General features: G+C 42.2%; 1 protein-coding gene across 1 annotated transcript in view; it reads left to right on the top strand.

Moving 5' to 3' along the window:
- LOC102168248 (antigen WC1.1) overlaps positions 1-14,225 on the top strand; it is a 67,949-nt gene extending 53,724 nt beyond the window's left edge. The window contains exons 14-20 of the mRNA XM_018048529.1: positions 7,662-7,703; positions 7,792-8,106; positions 8,358-8,390; positions 8,939-9,076; positions 9,476-9,565; positions 10,431-10,565; positions 13,975-14,225. Of these exons, the coding sequence (XP_017904018.1) occupies positions 7,662-7,703; positions 7,792-8,106; positions 8,358-8,390; positions 8,939-9,076; positions 9,476-9,565; positions 10,431-10,565; positions 13,975-14,120 (899 nt within the window). The 3' untranslated portion in view covers positions 14,121-14,225. The remainder of the gene's footprint in view (positions 1-7,661; positions 7,704-7,791; positions 8,107-8,357; positions 8,391-8,938; positions 9,077-9,475; positions 9,566-10,430; positions 10,566-13,974) is intronic.

Below are 20,317 nucleotides of genomic sequence, written 5' to 3'. Positions count from 1 at the left end.
GCACCTCATTTCTTACATGATAGTATACATGTTTCAATGTCATTCTCCCAAATCATCCCACCCTCTCCCTCTCCCTCAGAGTCCAAACGTCTGTTCTATACATCTGTTCTCTTTTGCTATCTCGCATACAGGGTCATCATTACCATCTTTCTAAATTCCATATATATGTGTCAGTATACTGTATCGGTGTTTTTCTTTCTGGCTTACTTCACTCTGTATAATCAGCTCCAGTTTCATCCATCTCATTAGAACTGATTCAAATGTATTCTTTTTAATGGCTAAGTAATACTCCATTGTGTATATGTACCACAGCTTTCTTATCCATTCATCTGCTGATGGACATCTAGGTTGTTTCCATGTCCTGGCTATTATAAACAGTGCTGCGATGAACATTGGGGTACATGTGTCTCTTTCAATTCTGGTTTCCTTGGTGTGTATGCCCCGCAGTGGGATTGCTGGGTCATAAGGCAGTACTATTTGCAAATTTTTAAGGTATCTCCACACTGTTTTCCATAGTGGCTGTACTAGTTTGCATTCCCACCAACAGTGTAAGAGGGTTCCCTTTTCTCCACACCCTCTCCAGCATTTATTGTTGTAGACTCTTGGATCGCAGCCATTCTGACTGGTGTGAAATGGTACCTTATTGTGGTCTTGATTTGCATTTCTCTGATAATGAGTGATGTTGAGCATCTTTTCATGTGTTTGTTAGCCATCCATATGCCTTGTTTGGAGAAATGTCTATTTAGTTCTTGGGCCCATTTTTGATTGGGTCGTTTGTTTTTCTGGAGTTGAGCTGCATAAGTTGCTAGTATATTTTTGAGATTAGTTGTTTGTCAGTTGGTTCATTTGCTTTTGTTTTCTCCCATTTCGAAGGCTGTCTTTTCACCTTGCTTATATTTTCCTTTGTTGTGCAGAAGCTTTTAATTTTAATTAGATCCCATTTGTTTATTTTTGCTTTTATTTCCAGTATTCTGGGAGGTGGATCATAGAGGATCCTGCTGTGATTTATGTCGGAGAGTCTTTTGCCTATGTTCTCCTCTAGGAGTTTTATAGTTTCTGGTCTTATGTTTAGATCTTTAATCCATTTTGAGTTTATTTTTGTGTGTGGTGTTAGAAAGTAATCTAGTTTCATTCTTTTACAAGTGGTTGACCAGTTTTCCCAGCACCACTTGTTAAAGAGATTGTCTTTACTCCATTGTATATTCTTGCCTCCTTTGTCAAAGATAAGGTGTCCATAGGTGTGTGGATTTATCTCTGGGCTTTCTATTTTGTTCCATTGATCTATATTTCTGTCTTTGTGCCAGTACCATACTCTCTTAATGACTGTGGCTTTGTAGTAGAGCCTGAAGTCAGTCAAGTTGATTCCTCCAGTTCCATCCTTCTTTCTCAAGATTGCTTTGGCTATTCAAGGTTTTTTGTATTTCCATACAAATCTTGAAATTATTTGTGAAAAATACTGCTGGTAGCTTGATAGGGATTCTATTGAATCTGTAGATTGCTTTGGGTAGTATACTCATTTTCACTATATTGATTCTTCTGATTCATGAACATGGTATATTTCTCCATCTTTTAGTGTCCTCTTTGATTTCTTTCATCAGTGTTTTATAGTTTTCTATATATAGGTCTTTAATTTCTTTAGGTAGATATATGCCTAAGTATTTTATTCTTTTCGTTGCAATGGTGAATGGAATTGTTTTCTTAATTTCTTTTTCTACTTTCTCATTATTACTGTATAGGAATGCAAGGGATTTCTGAGTGTTGATTTTATATCCTGCAACTTTACTATATTCATTGATTAGCTCCAGTAATTTTATGGTGGAGTCTTTAGGATTTTCCATGTAGAGGATCATGTCATCTGCAAACAGTGAGAGTTTTACTTCTTCTTTTCCAATTTGGATTCCTTTTATTTCTTTTTCTGCTCTGATTGCTGTGGCCAAAACTTCCAGAACTATGTTGAATAGTAGCGGTGAAAGTGGGCACCCTTGTCTTGTTTCTGACTTTAGGGGAAATGCTTTCAATTTTTCACCATTGAGGATAATGTTTGCTGTGGGTTTGTCATAGATAGCTTTTATTATGTTGAGGTATGTTCCTTCTATTCCTGCTTTCTGGAGAGTTTTTATCATAAATGGATGTTGAATTTTGTCAAAGGCCTTCTCTGCATCTATTGAGATAATCATATGGCTTTTATTTTTCAATTTGTTAATGTGGTGGATTACATTGATTGATTTGCAGATATTGACAAATCCTTGCATCCCTGGGATAAAGGGATACACCACTTGGTCATGGTGTATGATCTTTTTAAGGTGTTGTTGGATTCTGATTGCTAGAATTTTGTTGAGGATTTTTGCATCTATGTTCATCAGTGTTATTGGCCTGTAGTTTTCTTTTTTTGTGGCATCTTTGTCAGGTTTTGGAATTAGGGTGATGGTGGCCTCATAGAATAAGTTTGGAAGTTTACCTTCCTCTGCAATTTTCTGGAAGAGTTTCAGTAGGATAGGTGTTAGCTCTTCTCTAAATTTTTTGTAGAATTCAGCTGTGAAGCCATCTGGACCTGGGCTTTTGTTTGCTGGAAGATTTCTGATTACAGTTTCAATTTCCATGCTTGTGATGGGTCTGTTAAGATTCTTAAAGAGATGAGAATACCAGAGCACCTTGCCTGCCTCCTGAGAAACCTGTATGCAGATCAAAAAAGCAGCAGTTGGAACAGGGCATGGAAAAACTGACTGGTTCCAAATTGAGAAAAGAGTTCATCAAGGCTGTATATTGTTATCCTGTTTATTTAACTTATATACAGAGAACATCATAGGAAATGCCAGGCTGGATGAATCACAAGCTGGAATCAAGATTGCTGTGAGAAATATCAACAACCTCAGATACACAGATGATACCACTCTAATGGCAGAAAGCGAAGAGGAACAAGAAAGCCTCTCATTGAGGGTGAAAGGAGAGTGAAAAAGATGGCTTACAGCTCAACATTCTAAAAACTAAGATCATCAGCACTTCATGGCATATAAAAGGGGAGAAAGTGGAAACAGTGACAGATTTTCTTTTCTTGGATTCCCAAATCACTACTGATGGTGACTGCAGCCATGAGATTAAAAGAGGCTTGCTCCTCTGTGACAAACCTAGACAGAGTATTAAAAGAGACACCGCTTTGCTGACAAAGGTCCATGTGGTCACAGCTATATTTTTCTAGTAGTCATCTCTGGATGTGAGAGACGGGTTATAGAAGAAGCTAAAAAGAGTTGATTCTTTTGAATAGTGGTGCCTGGATGTCACAATTGCATTGAGAGTCCTTTGGGCAGCAAGGAGATCAAACCAATCAATCCTAAAGGAAGTCAACCCTGAATATTCATTGAAAGGACTGATGGGGAAGCTGAAGCTCCAATCCTTTGGCCACCTGATGAGAAGAGCTGACTCATTGGAAAAGACCCTGATGCTGGGAAATATTGAAGGCAAAAGAAGAAGGGGGCCACAGAGGATGAGATAGATAGCATCACCAGTTCAGTGGACATGAATTTGAGCAAAATTTGGGAGTTAGTGAAGGACAGAGGAGCCTGGCATGATGCAGTCCATGGGGTTGCAAAGAATCAGACACAACCTAGCAACTGAACATATGTTGCTGCAGTGAACATTGGGTTTTCAAGTTAGTGTTTTTGTTTCCTTCAGATAAATACTCCAAAGTGAAATTGCTAAATCATATGGCAGTTCTATTTTTAATTTTTGATGCACCTCAGTACTGTTTCCATAGGGGCTGCCTCAACTTACATTCCCTCTAACTGTGCAAAAGCTTTCCTGTCTCTTCACATTCTCCTCAACTCCTGTTATTTCTTCTTTTGGATAAAAGCCTTTCTAGAGGATCTGAGGTGATATCTCATTGTGGTTTTGATTTGTGTTTTCTGATGAGTGATAGTGTTGAGTGCATTTTCATGTATTATTGGCAAGTTGTATGTATTTTTTAAAAAAATGTCTATTCAGGTTTTCTGCCCATTAAAAAAAATCAGATTGTTTGTTTTTTGCTACTGAGTTGTATGAGTTCCTTGTATATTTTGGATAATAATCCTTACCAGAAATACAATATGCAAATATTTTTTCCAATTCCATAGGTTGCTTTTTCACTTTGTTGATGGTTTCCTTAATTGGGCAGTAGCTTTTTAGCTTTATGTCATCACAACTGCTTGTTTTTACTCTTGTTCCCTTTGCTTTTGGTGTCAAATCCAAAAAATCATCACAAAGACTGGTGTCAAGGATTTTATATTCTGTTTTTTTCTGTAGAAATTTTATGGCTTCAGGACTTATGATCAAGTCTTTAATCTATTTTGAGTTAATTTTTGTGAATGGTGTAAGATAGTGGTTTCACTTTTTGCAAGTGGCTATCCAGTTTCCCCAATGCCATTTACTGAAAAAACTGTCCTTTTCCCACTGTATATTCTTGGCTTCTTTGTCAAAAATTAATTGGCCATAGAAATGTGGATTTATTTATGGACTCTCTATTCTGTTCCATTGATCTCTGTGTTCATTTTTATACCAATGACATACTGTTTTGATTAATATAGCTTTGTAATATAGTTTGAAATCAGGAAGCATGACACCTCTAGCTTTGTTATTCTTTCTCAAGATCGCTTTGGTATTGAGTGTCTTTTATGGTTCCATGCAAATTTTAGGATTGTTTCTTCTATATCTGTGAAAATTTCCATTGGAATTTTGATAAGGACTGGAGTGAATCTGTAGATTGCTTTTGGTAGGGGCATGTTAATAATATTAGATCTCCCAATCCATGATCACAGAATGTCTTTCCATTTATTTGAGTCATCTTCAGTTTCTTTCATCAATGTGTTTATAGTTTTCAAGGTACAGGTCTTTCACCTCCTTGTTTAAATTTATTCCTAGACATTTTATTCATTTTCATGCAAATATAAACAGAATTGTTTTCTCAGTTTCTCTTATAGCAGTTTGTTGTTAGTGTAAAGAAATGCATATGATTTTTGTATACAGATTTTTCTTCTACAGCTTTACTGAGTGTATTTGTTCTCGTATTTTTGCTAGTCTTTAGTGTTTTCTACATATAATATCATGTAAGGGGGTTTCTTTCCTCATGACTCTGATGGTAGAGAATCTGTCTGCAATGCAAGAGACCCGGTTTCAGTCCCTGGGTCAGGAATATCCCCTGGAGGAAGGAATGGCAACCCACTCCAGTATTCTTGCCTGGAGAATACCAATGGACAGAGGAGCCTGGCAGGCTGCAGTCCTTGGGGTTGTAAAGAGTCAGACACGACTGAGTGACTAACACTTTCACTTTTCAATCTGCGAATAGTGTCGATTTTGCCTCTTCCTTTCAGATTTGGATTTTTTTTTAATTGCCTGATGGATCTGGATGGGACTGCCAAAATTAAGTTGAATAAAAGTGGTGAGAATAGACGTTTTTGTCTTGTGTCTGATTTCAGAGGAAAAGCTTTCAGTTTTTTACAGTCAAGTATGATGTTAGCTGTGTACTTTTCATATAGCCTTAATTATATTGAGATGCAATCCTTCTATACCTACTTTGTAAAACAGTTTTTACTGTAAGTGCATGTTGAATTTGTCAAACACTTTTTCTGCATCCTTTGAGGATATGATTTTTACCTTCATTTTGTTTATTTGGTGTATCACATTGAATAATCTGTGAATTTTGAACTATCCTTGTATCCTTGGAACAAATATCACTTGATCATGGTGTATGATTCTTTTAGTGTATTGTAAAATTCAGTTTTCTAATATTTTGTTGATTATTTTTGCACCTGTATTTATCAGAGTATTAGCCCGTAATTTTCTTTTCTCATGGTGTCCCTATCTGGCTTTGGTATCAGACTAATGTTGGCTTCAGGAAATGAATTTGGAAGTGTTCTTTTCTTCTGTTTTTGGAAGAGTTTGAGAAGGTTCCACCACTAAATTCCGTTACATTGGGAATTGAGATTTCAGCAGTAAATTTTGAAAGAAATAAATGAATGTTGGCAAGGGTGACAAATAGTCAAACCATAACACCTTATTCCTTCAACATTTCTCTCTCTGTTTCTCTTTCTCCTTCGCTCCTCCTCCACATACATACACACACACACACACCCCATTCAGGTACACCTTGAATGATATGCTGGACATTGCCTGAAACCCATAGCTAAGAGAATGTGGGATCAGATGCTTCAAAAGCAGAGGCTCACTCCCTTCCTTGCCTCTCTTTGCTTATCTCTTTGTCTTTTTCATTTGAAAGCCAAAAAGGAATTAAACTATGAGACCTTTTATTGATGATGTTTTTCCTACAATTAAACCCTGTGAATTGAGAGGTGGTAAAGTCTTTGACCATGAAAATGAGCAACCTGCTCACAGAGGTCCTGCCATCATTTTCTCAGAGGTTCTCTGCATAGAGTGGGTAGAAGTTTTGATAGGATGATCTGGAAAGAATATATAAATGTTGGTACTTTATGACAGGTACTATTTACCCTTCTGTTTTTTAAAATTTATATTTATTTCTGTCAGCTTCAATTCTTTTATATATATTCTCAGTCTTTTGTTTATTATTTCTTCATTTTCTCAATACAAATTTTTCTCAGTAGGCTTTTTAACTATTGCAAAAATTTCTGGCTTACTCAGTGTGTACATATATGTGCCCATATATCTTCTCAGAATTCTACTCAGTCTTTCCTGTATATTTCCTTTTTAAGAGATTCCTAATCAACACTACAGGCTTTTCTGGTGGCTCAGACAGCAAAGAAACTTCCTGCAGTGCGGGAGACCTGGGCTTGATCCCTAGGTAGGGAAGATCCAGTGGAGAAGTGAATAGCAATCCACTCCAGTATGTTTGTCTGGAAAATTCTATGGACAGAGGAGCCTGGTGGGCTGCAGTCCATAGGGTCACAAAGAGCTGGACATGATTGAGAGACTAACACACACACACACATAACCAACACTACATTGTGGAGCAATTACCTTCCAATTAAAAGTAAATTTAGAAAAGAGGGGTTCCTTTTACAACAGTAGTCTTCACTTGCCCACTGTCACACTGAATAGTAGGTAAGAATAGTTAACAATCTAATAATTTTCCATTAAAATTATGTACATGAGATTTTGAATATAAATTGACTCTGTGCTTTTGGGCATTATATTTAATATGAACTATTATCATAGACTGTTACCTTTGGCTTATATTTGGTTTACTATTTCACTGATTAATATGAATTTTAAAAGAGAAATTTTATTTCACTGAATTTTGTTTGTCTATTCATTTATTTAATAAATATTTGTCAAGCCTCTATCTAGGTATTTAGAAATGGTTTTCCATAGATATTTGTTGAATGAGTACATACAATGTGCAGGCACTGTCCTAATATCAGAAACATGGCACATATACGATATACAAGGTCCTTCTAATGGAACTTTCATTCAGAGGAGAGTGTGTAAATTGGTAGATGTCTGTGTTTATATTCGCTGTGGGGTGTGAAGACTGATAAGCAAGTAAATATTTAAAGTAATTTCAGCCGGTGATCAGATGCAGTGAATGTTTTAGCCCAGGAGATAATGAGCCTGTATTTTCATGTGTCATTTGTACTGAGTCAGACTTTAGATAATCTTATGTGGGGACAGGACCACCCTCAGCTGTTTCTGATTCAGTGTTTCCCCATTGTTTGCAGGAAGAAGACCCAAGAGCTGTCCAACTGCTGCCCCCTGCACAGGTACTCAGCCCCGCCCCCTCCCCTGTGGCTCCCAGGGACTCCTTCCTCCCACCAGGGACTGTCACAGGAGGGGCTGCTGCCTTTTCAGACAGGGAGAAGCTCCGGCTCAGGGGAGGAGACAGCGAGTGCTCAGGGCGGGTGGAGGTCTGGCACAGCGGCTCCTGGGGCACCGTGTGCGATGACTCCTGGAGCCTGGCAGAGGCCGAGGTGGTGTGTCAGCAGCTGGGCTGTGGCCAGGCCCTGGAAGCCGTGCAGGCTGCGACATTCGGCCCTGGAAATGGGAGCATCTGGCTGGACGATGTGCGCTGCGGGGGCCGGGAGTCCTCCCTGTGGGACTGTGCTGCAGAGCCCTGGGGGCAGAGCAACTGCAAGCACGAGGAGGATGCTGGTGTGAGGTGCTCTGGTGAGCGAGGGGCTCGGGGTCCATGTAGGTGAGCTGGGGCAGCATGGGGGCAGTGGGCTGGGCCGGGCATGGTGGGGAGTTTGTGTTCAGACATCCCGGGTGCTGGGGCTCTGATCTAGGACGGGGGAGCTGGGAGGACTAGACACTGATGTTGTGGAGACTGAGGGGTGATTTCAGGCTCAGGAGGGAAAAATGGTTTGCCCTGCATTCTGACCATTTCCACTTCCCCACACTGCTCTTTTTTTCTTTAGGTGCAAGGACAACATTGCCCAAGACTACAGCAGGTACTGTGATCCATCCACGGGCAGGAGAGAATACTCAAATACTGGGGACCTGTTCTGTGGGTTCTCTGACAGCTCAGAAGAGGAAACAGTCTGAGGAGCTGTGGCTGTTGGGGAGCAGCCAGGGCATTACACTGGGGCAATCCCCTGCCTTGATGTCCAGGGTCAAATGTTCTCATGCCCGGGGTCCAAGGAAGTCTAGTTCCCATGTTGTAGAATCTAAGGAACTCCCACTTGCCCCTGTGTGTTGCTCCTCATCAGTGAGGTGTAGATCCCAGGACTGTTTGATGCTCTGTCTCCTGAAGCCCAAGGAGAGGGGATGAGCTGGGTCCTCAGAGGCTGTCTCGGCAGGGCAGCTCCCTGACAATCCCCAGCTCTGCCTCGGGGCCACAGTGGCCAGAGTGGAGTTGACTTGTCTCAGGACGAGACCTGGGGGAGCCCTGACACTGTCTGAGACTGAGATGCCATTGTCTGGAGCTCCTGAAAATGCTGATGCAGGAGATTTTTCTGTGCCCAAGACTATCTCCAGCCCTTTTTCCTGTTCTCTTTAGGGACCAGACCAGCCTCGAATCCTCTCCCTGGTATCTTCTCCCTGCCTGGAGTCCTCTGCCTTATCCTGGGGTCCCTTCTCTTCCTGGTCCTCATCATCCTGGTGACTCAGCTGCTCCGATGGAGAGCAGAGCGTAGAGGTGGGCTTCACCCTGGTCCCCAGGGGGAACTGGGGACCAGGGAGAGTGTGTGCAGGCAGGAGATGGGGCAGGTGTGAGGAGGGGAACCTGGGCCAGGTACTGTTCTGAGTTGCAGACTCCATGTGCTCTGTGCTGAGCTCTAAAGGCTGAGCAGACAGAGGTTCTTAGGACTGGGGTGTGAACTCTCATAAGTCATGGCCCCTCCTGTGAGACCAGACAGAGCTGGCGCTGAGCTGTGATCAGGGTCAGATGAGGGGAAAATGTGCAGATATGGTGCACGGTATAGCAGACGATGCTGAGGTCCTGGCGGCCCCCATGTGAGCACCAGGGAGGTGAAGGTGGGCTGGCTGGATCGGGGTATCTGGGGAAGCTCCTTTGACCTGCTGGATGATCTCTCAGCCTTATCTAGCTATGAAGATGCTCTTGCTGAAGCCGTGTATGAGGAGCTCGATTACCTTCTGACACAGAAGGAAGGTCTGGGCAGCCCAGGTGAGTGTCTCTGTCTGCCCTCCTGGGATCTCTGGCTGTCACCACCCCCTGGCTGTGCACATCTTCTCAGCATCTGCAGACCTCATGTGTGCTCCAGGCTCACAGAGACGGCTCCTCCAGAGAGACAGGATGGCCTCTCAGAGCCCCGTGATCTCCCAGCCTCTGACTGCACTGCAGAAGCCAGGCCTGTCCCTTCTCAGCCTTAACACAGGTCCCATGGGTGTGGGGAGGGTCATTCTGTGTGTTTTGTGATGTTTGTCTCCGCATGAGGCTTTCCCATCAGATTCTCACTGACTAAACTGCTGTATTACACCAGAGATGGTGAGGGAAACAGTGACTACAGGTCCACTCCAGGAATTAGAGGTGGACCAGCTTCGGCTGGGCTTTGGGGAGGAGAGTTTCCCTCAGAGGAGATGTAAGGGGAGTGGTTTTCCTTTGACGGACCAGAGGCATCCCTTGTGTCCAGATGGGGTTCATCCTCCTTCTCTGGCTGTTTTGTGATGTCTCACGTCGGGGCTGGTATCTCTGTGTCCAGATTCACCACAGGCACAGAATGTTATTAAAAAATAACATATGTAAAGCACAATTTGTCAAAGTCCTTTAGCAATGCTCAAGGGTGGAATAGTTGCTTTGAGATATGTAGTTTCCATCAGAAAATATTAAGATATGTAAAATCATGTTTTGGCTTATGGACACATCAAAATGAAACATGGTCTTAGAGAAAAAAGTCTTTTAAAACAAGGAGTGACTGGTGCCTCTATTCAGAAACTCAGAACCTCTGGGTCAGAAGGTATCTTAGGTATTCCCCAGAACAACCCACTTGCTGTGGTTCATACACTCCCTTGTCTGCTCTTGGAACCCCCAGATCAGAGGACTGATGTCTCTGCTGGCAATTATGATGATGCTGAAGAAGTACCAGTGCCTGGAACTCCTCCTGCCTCTCAGGGGAGCGAGGAGGAAGTGCCCCCAGAGAAGGACAATGGGGTGAGATCTCAGACTGGTGAGTGGGGTCAGTTGATCTCCTGCAATCTTTCTATCTGGAAAGAGTAAATTTGTGCTCCTCAATGCCCAGCCTCCCTAGAGATTCAAAACATAGGTAATCTCATACATTTGGTAGCATCATCTTGACCATATGCCATATTTAATGCTGTCAGACTCCTTGCAAGGAGTGAGGAATCACTCTGCTTTTGGCATTTATGTCTCTATAATGTGACATAAACTTATCACTTTATATGTGATATACTTGCATGAAGATTTATAGCTTAGGGAATTTCCTGGTGGTCCAGAGGTTAGGATTTTGCACTTTCACTGCTAGGGCCTAGGTTCAACCCTGGTCAAGGAACTAAGATCCCGCAAGCATTGTGTCATGGCCGAAAGAGAAACATCGATTAATTGAGCATGTTTTTCCAGTAGTCATGTATGGATGTGAGAGTTGGACTGTGAAGAAGGCTGAGCGCTGAAGAATTGGTACTTTTGAACTGTGGTGTTGGAGAAACTCTTGAGAGTCCCTTGGACTGCAAGGAGATCCCACCAGTCCATCCTGAAGGAGATCAACCCTGGGATTTCTATGGAAGGAATGATGCTAAAGCTGAAACTCCAGTACTTTGGCCACCTCATGCGAAGAGTTGACTCATTGGAAAAGACTCTGATGCTAGGAGGGATTGGGGGCAGGAAGAGAAGGGGACGACAGAGGATGAGATGGCTGGATGGCATCACTGGCTCAATGGACGTGAGTCTAAGTGAACTCCAGGAGTTGGTGATGGACAGGGAGGCCATGGTGTGCTGCAATTCATGGGGTCGCAAAGAGTTGGACACGACTGAGCGACTGAACTGAACTGAAAAGAAAGCTAAGTGCTGAAGAATTGATGCTTTTGAACTTTAGTGTTGGAGAAGACTCTTCAGAAACCCTTGGATGGCAAGGAGATCAACCCAGTCAATTTAAAGGAAATCAATCTTTAATATTCATTGGTAGGACTGAGCTGAAGTCGAAGCTCCAATACCTTGGCCAACTGATGTGAAGAACTGATTCTTAGAAAAGACCCTGATGCTGGGAAAGATTTGAAGGCAGGAAGAGAAGGAGATGACAGAGGATGAGATAGTTGGATGGCATCACCATCTCGATGGATATGAATTTGAGCAAGCTCTGGGAGTTGTTGATAGACAGGGAAGCCTGGTGTGCTACAGTCCATGGGGTCACAGAGAGTCAGGCATGACTGAGTGACTGAACTGAACTGAACCAAATTCAAAGGTGGAACAAGTGTTTTAATAATATCTTTGCACTGTCGCATACATGAAGGCAAACCATTCAATATCACAATAATCTAGGTCTATGCTGAATCAGTAATGCTGAAGAAGCTGAAGTTGCCATTCTAGGAAGACCTACATGACCTTTTAGAACTATCACCTAAAAAAGATGTCCTTTTCATTATAAGGGACTGGAATGCAAAAGTAGGAAGTCAAGAGATACCTGGAGTAACAGCCAAATTTGGCCATGGAGTACAAAATGAGACAAGGCAAAGGCTAATAGAGTTTTGCCAAGAGAACGCACTGGTCATAACAAACACCCTCTTCCAAGAACACAAGAGAGAACTCTACACATGGACATCATCAGATGGTCAGTACCAAAATCAGATTGATTATATTCTTTACAGCCAAAGATGGAGACGCTCTATACAGTCAGCAAAAACAAGACCGGGAGCTGACTGTGGCTCAGATCATGAACTCCTTATTACCAAATTGAGACTTAAATTGAAGAAAGTAGAGAAACCCACTAGACCATTCAGGTATGACCTAAATCAAATTCCTTATGATTATACAGTAGAAGTGACTAATAGATTCAGGGGATTAAGTCTGATAAGCAGAGTTCCTGATGAATTATGGACGGAGGTTCGTGACATTGTACAGGAGGCAGGGATCAAGACCATCCCCAAGAAAAAGAAATGCAAAAAGGCAAAATGGCCTCCTCAGAGGCCTCCTCACACATTAGGAGGCCTTACAAATAGCTGAGAAAAGATGAGAAGTGAAACCAAAGGAGAAAAGGAAAGATATATCCATTTGAATACAGAGTTCCAAAGAATAGCAAGGAGAGATAAGAAAGCCTTCCTCACTGATCAATGCAAAGAAACAGAGGAAAACAATGGAATGGGAAAGACTAGAGATCTCATCAAGAAAATTACAGATACCAAGCAAGGGAATATTTCAGGCACAGAAGGGTACAATAAAGGACAGAAATGTTATGGACCTAACAAAAGCAGAAGATATTAAGAAGAAGTGGCAAGAATACAAAAGAACTATACAAAAAAATCTTCATGACCCAGATAGTCATGATAGTGTGATCACTAACCTAGAGCCAGATATCCTGGAATGTGAAGTCAGTGGGCCTTAGGAAGCATCACTACGAACAAAGCTAGTGGAGGTGATGAATACCAGTTGAGTTCTTTCAAATCCTAAAAGATGATGCTGTGAAAGTGTTGTACTCAGTATGCCAGCAAATTTGGAAAACTTAGCAGTGGACACAGGACTGGTAAAGGTCAGTTTTCATTCCAATCCCAAAGACAGGCAATGCCAAAGAATGCTCAAACTACTGCACAATTGCACTCATCTCACACGCTAGTAAAGTAATGCTCGAAATTCTCCAAGCCAGGCTTCAGCAATATGTGAACCGTGAACTTGCAGATGTTCAAGTTGGTTTTAGAAAAGGCAGAGGAACCAGAGATCAAATTGCCAAAATTTGCTGGATCATCGAAAAAGCAAGAGAGTTCCAGAGAAACATCTATTTCAGCTTTATTGACTATGCCAAAGCCTTTGACTGTGTGTATCCCAATAAACTGATATTTCAGTAGCTGCAAGAAGATACTCATTCTCTAGAAAAGAGTATTTCTCCATCTGAGGGCCTGTGTAGTTCCTGGGGAGGAGATATCTGTGGCTGCACCTGTGATACTATTTGTGGACATTTGGAAACAGGAGTCAAGTCAACTAAGAGCAGACTTGGGTTGTGAGTGAGGAATTCAGATTTTTCCTGTTTCCAGTCTCCCTCTTATTGTGAATTTGCATCTATCACCTGTGAAAGGAGAACAATTTAGATTCCTTTTTATGATTCTTACCATTGCTGGGCATCTCCTTGATATTGTGTTGCCTGGAAGCAAGCCTCCCAGAGCCCCTGAGCACAGGTCTCCTGTGATGCAGGATTTCCACATGCAATGAGGCCCAGGAGACCACATGAACTTGATTTGAGAGGACAGCTGGGATCCATTCTCACTGGGACTCATGTGAAATAGCCTGAGCCTCCCTCCCCACACCTGGGTCCCAGGGATGCTTTGTCATAAGCACTTGCTTGACTCCCTTCCACCAGAGGGTTCTGTCCCATCCTCATGTCTCAGTTCAAATCAAACTTCTCTTTTCTATTTCAGGCTCTTGTCTGAACTTCTCCAGAGAGGCTGCTGATCCTGGAGAAGGAGAAGAGAGCCTCTGGCTGCTCCAGGGGAAGAAAGGGGACACTGGGTACGATGATGTTGAACTCAGTGCCCTGGGAACATCCCCAGTGACTTTCTCGTGATGCTGTATCAAATATGAGATGAAGCCTCAGATATTCTAATTGCCTGTATTTCAATAGAGTAGTGCTGACCTGTAATTGTGTCATATGAAAATTGCTCAAAATGAAATATTCTGAATAAGTTAACTTTTTGCTGTGCTCTTTATTTAGCAAGTTCCATGCCAAATGCTTTTAGAGGATTGGCCCTCAAATGCCATCTTCCTCAAATGAAATGCAAGATGAGTGAGCTGACCTGCTTTGTCACCTGTCTTAGAGGCTAATAAGGGCATGCTCACAACTGCTCCAGGTCACTCTTATTTAGAAAAGGATGTAAACTTGGTCTACATTCACACGCCCCTTCCTAACAAGATGAACTTATGGGGGAAAAAAAAAACCCAGTTCTAAACATCTCTGAGTTTGTAACTTGTTCTTGAACACTAGACTGGGTGTGAGCTTCAAAGTGGAAGGTTGGCTGGTGGGAAAGAATGGATACAGCTTTCCTTATCCTGCCTCAATATTCACTGGCCAATTAAAAATCTAACTGTACATTACTACCTCTTCCTTTTTCATCTCTCATTTATTCCTTTAGTGGATACAGACACTTTTTTGCTCGTCTCCCATGTCTATTTGATTATCCAATCCTTATGAATCCATTCCTTCTCCATGTCTTCCTACTGTTTCTTCAGGATGCTACTATTTCTTGTCTCTCCAAGGATCTCTCCTTCTAAGTGAATTATAACAGTTCATATACATCTTCAAGTTGATGGAAGGCAACTTGGTGCTCACCCACACCCTGTATTCAGGTGGGACAAGAGGGCAAGAAAGTGGAGGCCTAGGCAGAGGGGATCCAGAAGAATGGATGTAGATAGAAAGATCAGGAACATTTGGCTATTTATGTTTCAGAGATATGGATGGAGGCATCTGACATGACTGATCTCTTAGAGGAAGAATTTCAGACCAAGGTGCTTCTTTGAAAACATCTGTTCTTCAGATGTTTCAAGATTGTTTCAAGGTTGCTTTAATCTGGTTACTACTGAAAATGGAACTGTGATCCTGCTGTGACTCCTCAGGGTAGAGAGAGCTGTCATGAAGAAGTGGCAAAGTAAAGATTACGTTTACACAGCACTACTTCTGCCACCCCCGCTGCACCGACCCCCCCTCCCCCACCTGGCCAATTGCATTGTGGACATGTGGAGAAGCTGCTGAACTAATATAAAACCTGAGAGTGCTGGCCTGGTTCTGAGCTGGACCCACCCAGTTTCTTGGTTGATGACTCTGGATGGTTTCTAGGGCTCCACCCTCCACTCACGCTTGCACTCTTCATAGTTCTAGGCTGTGCTTGGGAATGGGAAGATGCCCAGGGCTTCTTCCAGGGCAGCTCACATGGCTATTCACTTGGGAAGTGATGAAATAGATGACATATGATGAAATAAGGCACACATGCAAGAGGCTCAGTGAACTCCGAGAAAACACAGATAAACGATTAAATTCAGGAAGACACTATATGAAGAAAATAAGATGTAAAAAATTATCATCATTATAATTGTTTTTAATGTTTGATTGCACTGAGTCTTTGTTGCTGCACATGGGCTTTCTCTAAATGCAGCAAGCAGGTTTCTCTGTGTGAGGGCTTCTGTTATTGTGAACAGGTTCTGGGCATCCAGGCTTCAGGGGTTGCAGCATTGCCTCCTATTTGTGATTTGCGAGTCCCAGAGCTCAAGCTCAGTAATTTTTGAGTGAGGGCTCAGTAATTGTTGAGCTAGGCTGTTACTTCACAGAATAAATTCAGATTTTTTTAAACAGAGATAGAAATCATAAAAAAGGAAGTAAACAGGGAGTTTGCTGATGGTTTCGTGGTTAGGATTCGGTGCATTTGCTGCTGTGGTCTGGATTCAGTCCCACTCAGGAAACTGAGATTCCTCAAGCTTTGCAGTGAGGCAAAGAGAATAACAGAAGAAACAAAACAGAAAAATGAACCAAACAGAAATTCAGATGCTTAAGATTCAGTTCAGTTCAGTGGTTCAGTCATGTCCGACTCTGCGACCCCATGGACCTCAGCACGCCAGGCTTCCCTGTCCATCACCAACTTCTAGAGCTTGCCCAGACTCATGTCCATTGAGTCGGTGATGCCATCATCCAACCATTTCATCCCCTGTCGTCCCCTTCTCCTCCTGCCCTCAATCTTTCACAGCATTAGTGTCTTTCCTAATAAGTCAGTTTTTCGCATGAGGTTGTCAAAATACTGGAGTTTCAGCTTCAGCATCAGTCCTTCCAATGAATATTCAGGACTGATTTCCTTTAGGATGGACGGGTTGGATCAGTTGCTTAAGGCTACAATGAATGACATGCAACAAAATGAGAAATGCTGCCTAGAGCATCAACAACAGCAGAAGACCCTGTAACTCAGAAGGAGGGACCATTGAGATTACCCAGCCAGGGGCCAAAGGAAAAGAGGAATGACCAAGTGTGGAAGAACCTGTGTGAACTGTGGGGCAACATTCACAGAAACAACCTGCACATCATTGGAGTCCGGGAAGGAGAAGAGAGGGAGAAAGGGACAGAGATTGTACTTCAAGAAATAATACCAGAAAAGTCCCAAATCTGATGAGATTTAAACATCCAAGTTCATGTAGCTAATAGGTCACTCCTCAGAGTTCATTCAAAATGATCATCCCCAAGACACATTACTTGTAATAAAAAAAAAAGGGAGAATTCTGCAAGCAGCAAGAGAAAAGTAAATGCTCACAAAAAAGAAATTCCCTTAAAAATATCAGTGGACTTCTGAGTAGAAACCTGACAGTCCAGGAGAGAAAGGATGATATATTCAATCTTATGGAAAAACAAACAAACAAACAAACAAACACCCTACCAACCAAGAATAATTTTCTCAGGAAAGTTGTTTTTCATAAATGAAGATGATATAAAGACTTTCCCGATATAAAGTCATATAATGAATTACCTGTTGAGGGAAATAACAGTTGAGGGAATTCACCAACATTAGGTTTGTCTTACAAGATTGCTGAGGGCAATTCTTCAAACTAAGTGAAGGATGCTGATTTTTATATGAAAGAAATATGCAACAGACTTGTAAATGTAAATACTGAATTCAATTCATCATTAATATGGTAGTGTGCTAACCAGTTAGCTTCAGTCTAAAGTATTAAAAAGCTATAAAGAAAAAATATTTTGTTAGTGGATACACAATATATAGAGAAGTAAATTGACATCAAAAACAAAATGCGTAGAAGGGGATAAAAAGGTAGAGCTTTTGCATGTCACTGGAATTAACTTGTTATCAGTGTAGTATATACTGTTGTCCCTCTAAGATGTTTTATGTGAGCCATGTGGCAACAAAAATGTAAAAACCTACAGTAGATTCACAGAAAGTAACAAGAAGGGACTCAAAGAGCAACATTATCCAAAATTATCAGTTCACAGTTCTAACTGCTGTGCAGAACAGTTGAGTTGTCCTGGTCTCCACATCATCTTTCAAGATCAGCCCAAGAGGACTCTCCTTCAAAAAGTGAAAGACTAATTAAGCTGTCTGTTATTTTAAGGCAAAGAAATCTTTTGGCCCCTCATCTCCTTCCTTATGTCATATCGATGGTGCAGCTGTACTTTTTTAATCGCAAACTTTCTTCCTGTGATATTGCTGTGTGATTTTAATGAAAAAAACTTCCAATGATAAGCCATATGAATATCCTGTCTCCTCAGTTGGGTTTGATTAAGACTTATTAAGAAGCCACATGTAGGTACTTTGTGGTTTGTCTTGTGTATCCTCAGAGATAGAGATTTGCAGTGTTTGTTGTGACATATTTGTTGGTGATAAGCTGCTTGTTTGTGAAAATCAAATCTTGCCTTGCTAATTGCAAGACACATATGCCTTTAAAACAAAAATATTTGCTAAGTGATGTTCTCAGAAACATTTCTTTATATTTAAGACAATTTCTCTTCAACATTTAGTACAATGCCATTCAGCCATTCAATAAATATTAGCTGAGCATCTATTAAGTTATAGAGAGGGGAGATGCAGAGCTTATACACAGGCACAGGCCTCACTTCAATCCTGGGCCCTGGCAAGGCCTCAGACAATGCCTGCAGACTGCAGGCACCTTGGTTAGCATGCCCAGATTGGGAAGCATTCGGTGACAAGGAAAAGAGATCTGTTCACAGACTCTTTGATGTTAAAGGAGGAAGACATTTTGCTGTGTTTCCAGTGTTCTTAGGCTGGTCTGCGGGCAGGACTCAGCTGCACCAAAGCTCCACATGTGACAGAGCCTCTGTTCATAGACTTTGAGTCTGAGCAATCACTCAGGCTTTGAACTCTGAGTGCCACCTCAGAGGCACTAACCTTAGGTGTCAGTGGTTTAAGAATCACCACCCACAAGAACTCAATAGCTCTGCAGTTGGTAATTACATCAGTTCTGTGCAGAAGTGGATTAATAATGAAGTTAATGAAGCATGTTCTTCAGAGCCTCTCCTTGCACCAGCCCCTTCCAAGTCCCAAAGGGGCCCTAGGGCTGTGGTTGAAACAGAGAGGACTCTATGATCCTTGCCCCTCACCATGTCTTCTGCCTGCTTTTTGCCTGTGGGAAACTTCAGTCAAAGAATACGTTTAATTGGAAAAGCGAGAAACGTGGAAGCAAAGGAAAACATTCAGAGGAGACCAAATAATAATAAATTAGTCATTAAGCACAGTAAGGACCTTTAGTTCTTTCTCAAGGGTTATGGATGATATTCTGAGCCATGTCCTGGGAGCTTCTTATAGATACAGAACACCAGGTGGAGCAGTGAACTACATGATGACCACACTGTACCCAGGACCTGAGCATCCACAGTTCTGAGAACTGACCACAAAGACATGGGAACAAGTCCACCCCAGCACTAAAGATTAACTGTACCTAAAACAACCCATGGGTTTTTTGGATGGCATCACTGACTCAATGGACATGAGTTTGAGCAAGTTCCAAGAGTTGATGATGGACAGGGAAGCCTGGCATGCTGTAGTCCATGGTGTAGCAAAGAGTTAGACACGACTGAGTGACTGAACTGAACTGAAAGTAACCAAGATGACACTCGTCAGACCACTCATGACCAATGTGAAGATGACTGTACTATTTCTGCATGTAACCCCCCTCCCACTTTGTCTATAAAACTCTCACCGCCTGCTTGTCATGGGGGGGTGAACGTTGGCCTTTGAACAGATGTCTGCCACTGCCCCTGCCAGTTGCCGGCATATGACATAAAGCAAACTTTCTTTTCCACCAACCTGACCTGTTTACTGGCTTTTAAGCAGTGAGCAGCCAGACCCCACACACATACCTTTCGGTAACATGGTCACAAAGAGATAGGCTTTGAATGTGCCATTTTCTTCAGTTGAGGGGAAGAAAATTCAGAAAAATTATTTCTTACCCAAAGGTGAAGAAATTAATTAACTACATAGAGTACTACATCCAGGAATCAGATTTGTTCAGGAAATCAAGAAGAAACTGAAGAGGTTTAGAAAGTACATGCTGCCTTTTCATTAGTACAGGATTGGTGGAAAGTAAAAATATGATGAGCTGACTAACTCGAGCAAAGGAGAGCTGTGTAAGGATGAAGGTCGAGATGCTAAGAGACAAGTTTGGGAAAGTGAGCCTGACTGTCAGCACAGAGTGATGAAAAGGGAACAGCAGATGCACCAGGGGCCGGTGCTCTTAAACAGGACTTAGATCTAGTTGTTGGTCAACCAGAAATGGTGACTGAGAACCAACCAGGCCCAAGAGAGGATGCAAGCTGACCACCTGAGGGAGTATCTTGGGATGAAGACACAGAGGAAGAGGAGATCCAGGAAAGTACCTGATTCATGTGACAGCCTCTGTCTTTTTTTCAAGTCTTCCTTCCCCTTTGGATCTGTCAGAATAGACTCCGTTCTGCTACTGGAACAACTGACCCCCAGATCGCAGAGGCAACACACACATGCGTACACACACGCATCACCAACCTACACACGCACCGTGGTCAGCGAGGCAGCATCGGCTGGCCTGTGCCCCACTGGGAACACACAGCTTCTGGGGCAGACAAGAGAGAGGCTAGGGAGTCACACGGGGTTTTCATGTCTCCACTCGGAAGAGACACGTGTGGCACCACCCCCGTTTCATTGGCCAGAATGAGTCACTGGGAGCTAGAAAAACAGCTATTTGATGAGTATTATTGTCAATGCCACATCCTTGGTAGCAATG

The sequence above is a fragment of the Capra hircus genome, chromosome 5, assembly GCF_001704415.2.
Source record: "Capra hircus breed San Clemente chromosome 5, ASM170441v1, whole genome shotgun sequence".
Classification (NCBI taxonomy): domain Eukaryota; kingdom Metazoa; phylum Chordata; class Mammalia; order Artiodactyla; family Bovidae; genus Capra; species Capra hircus.
Note: the sequence above shows the minus strand (reverse complement) of the source record. Positions and strands in the feature narration are given on the sequence as shown.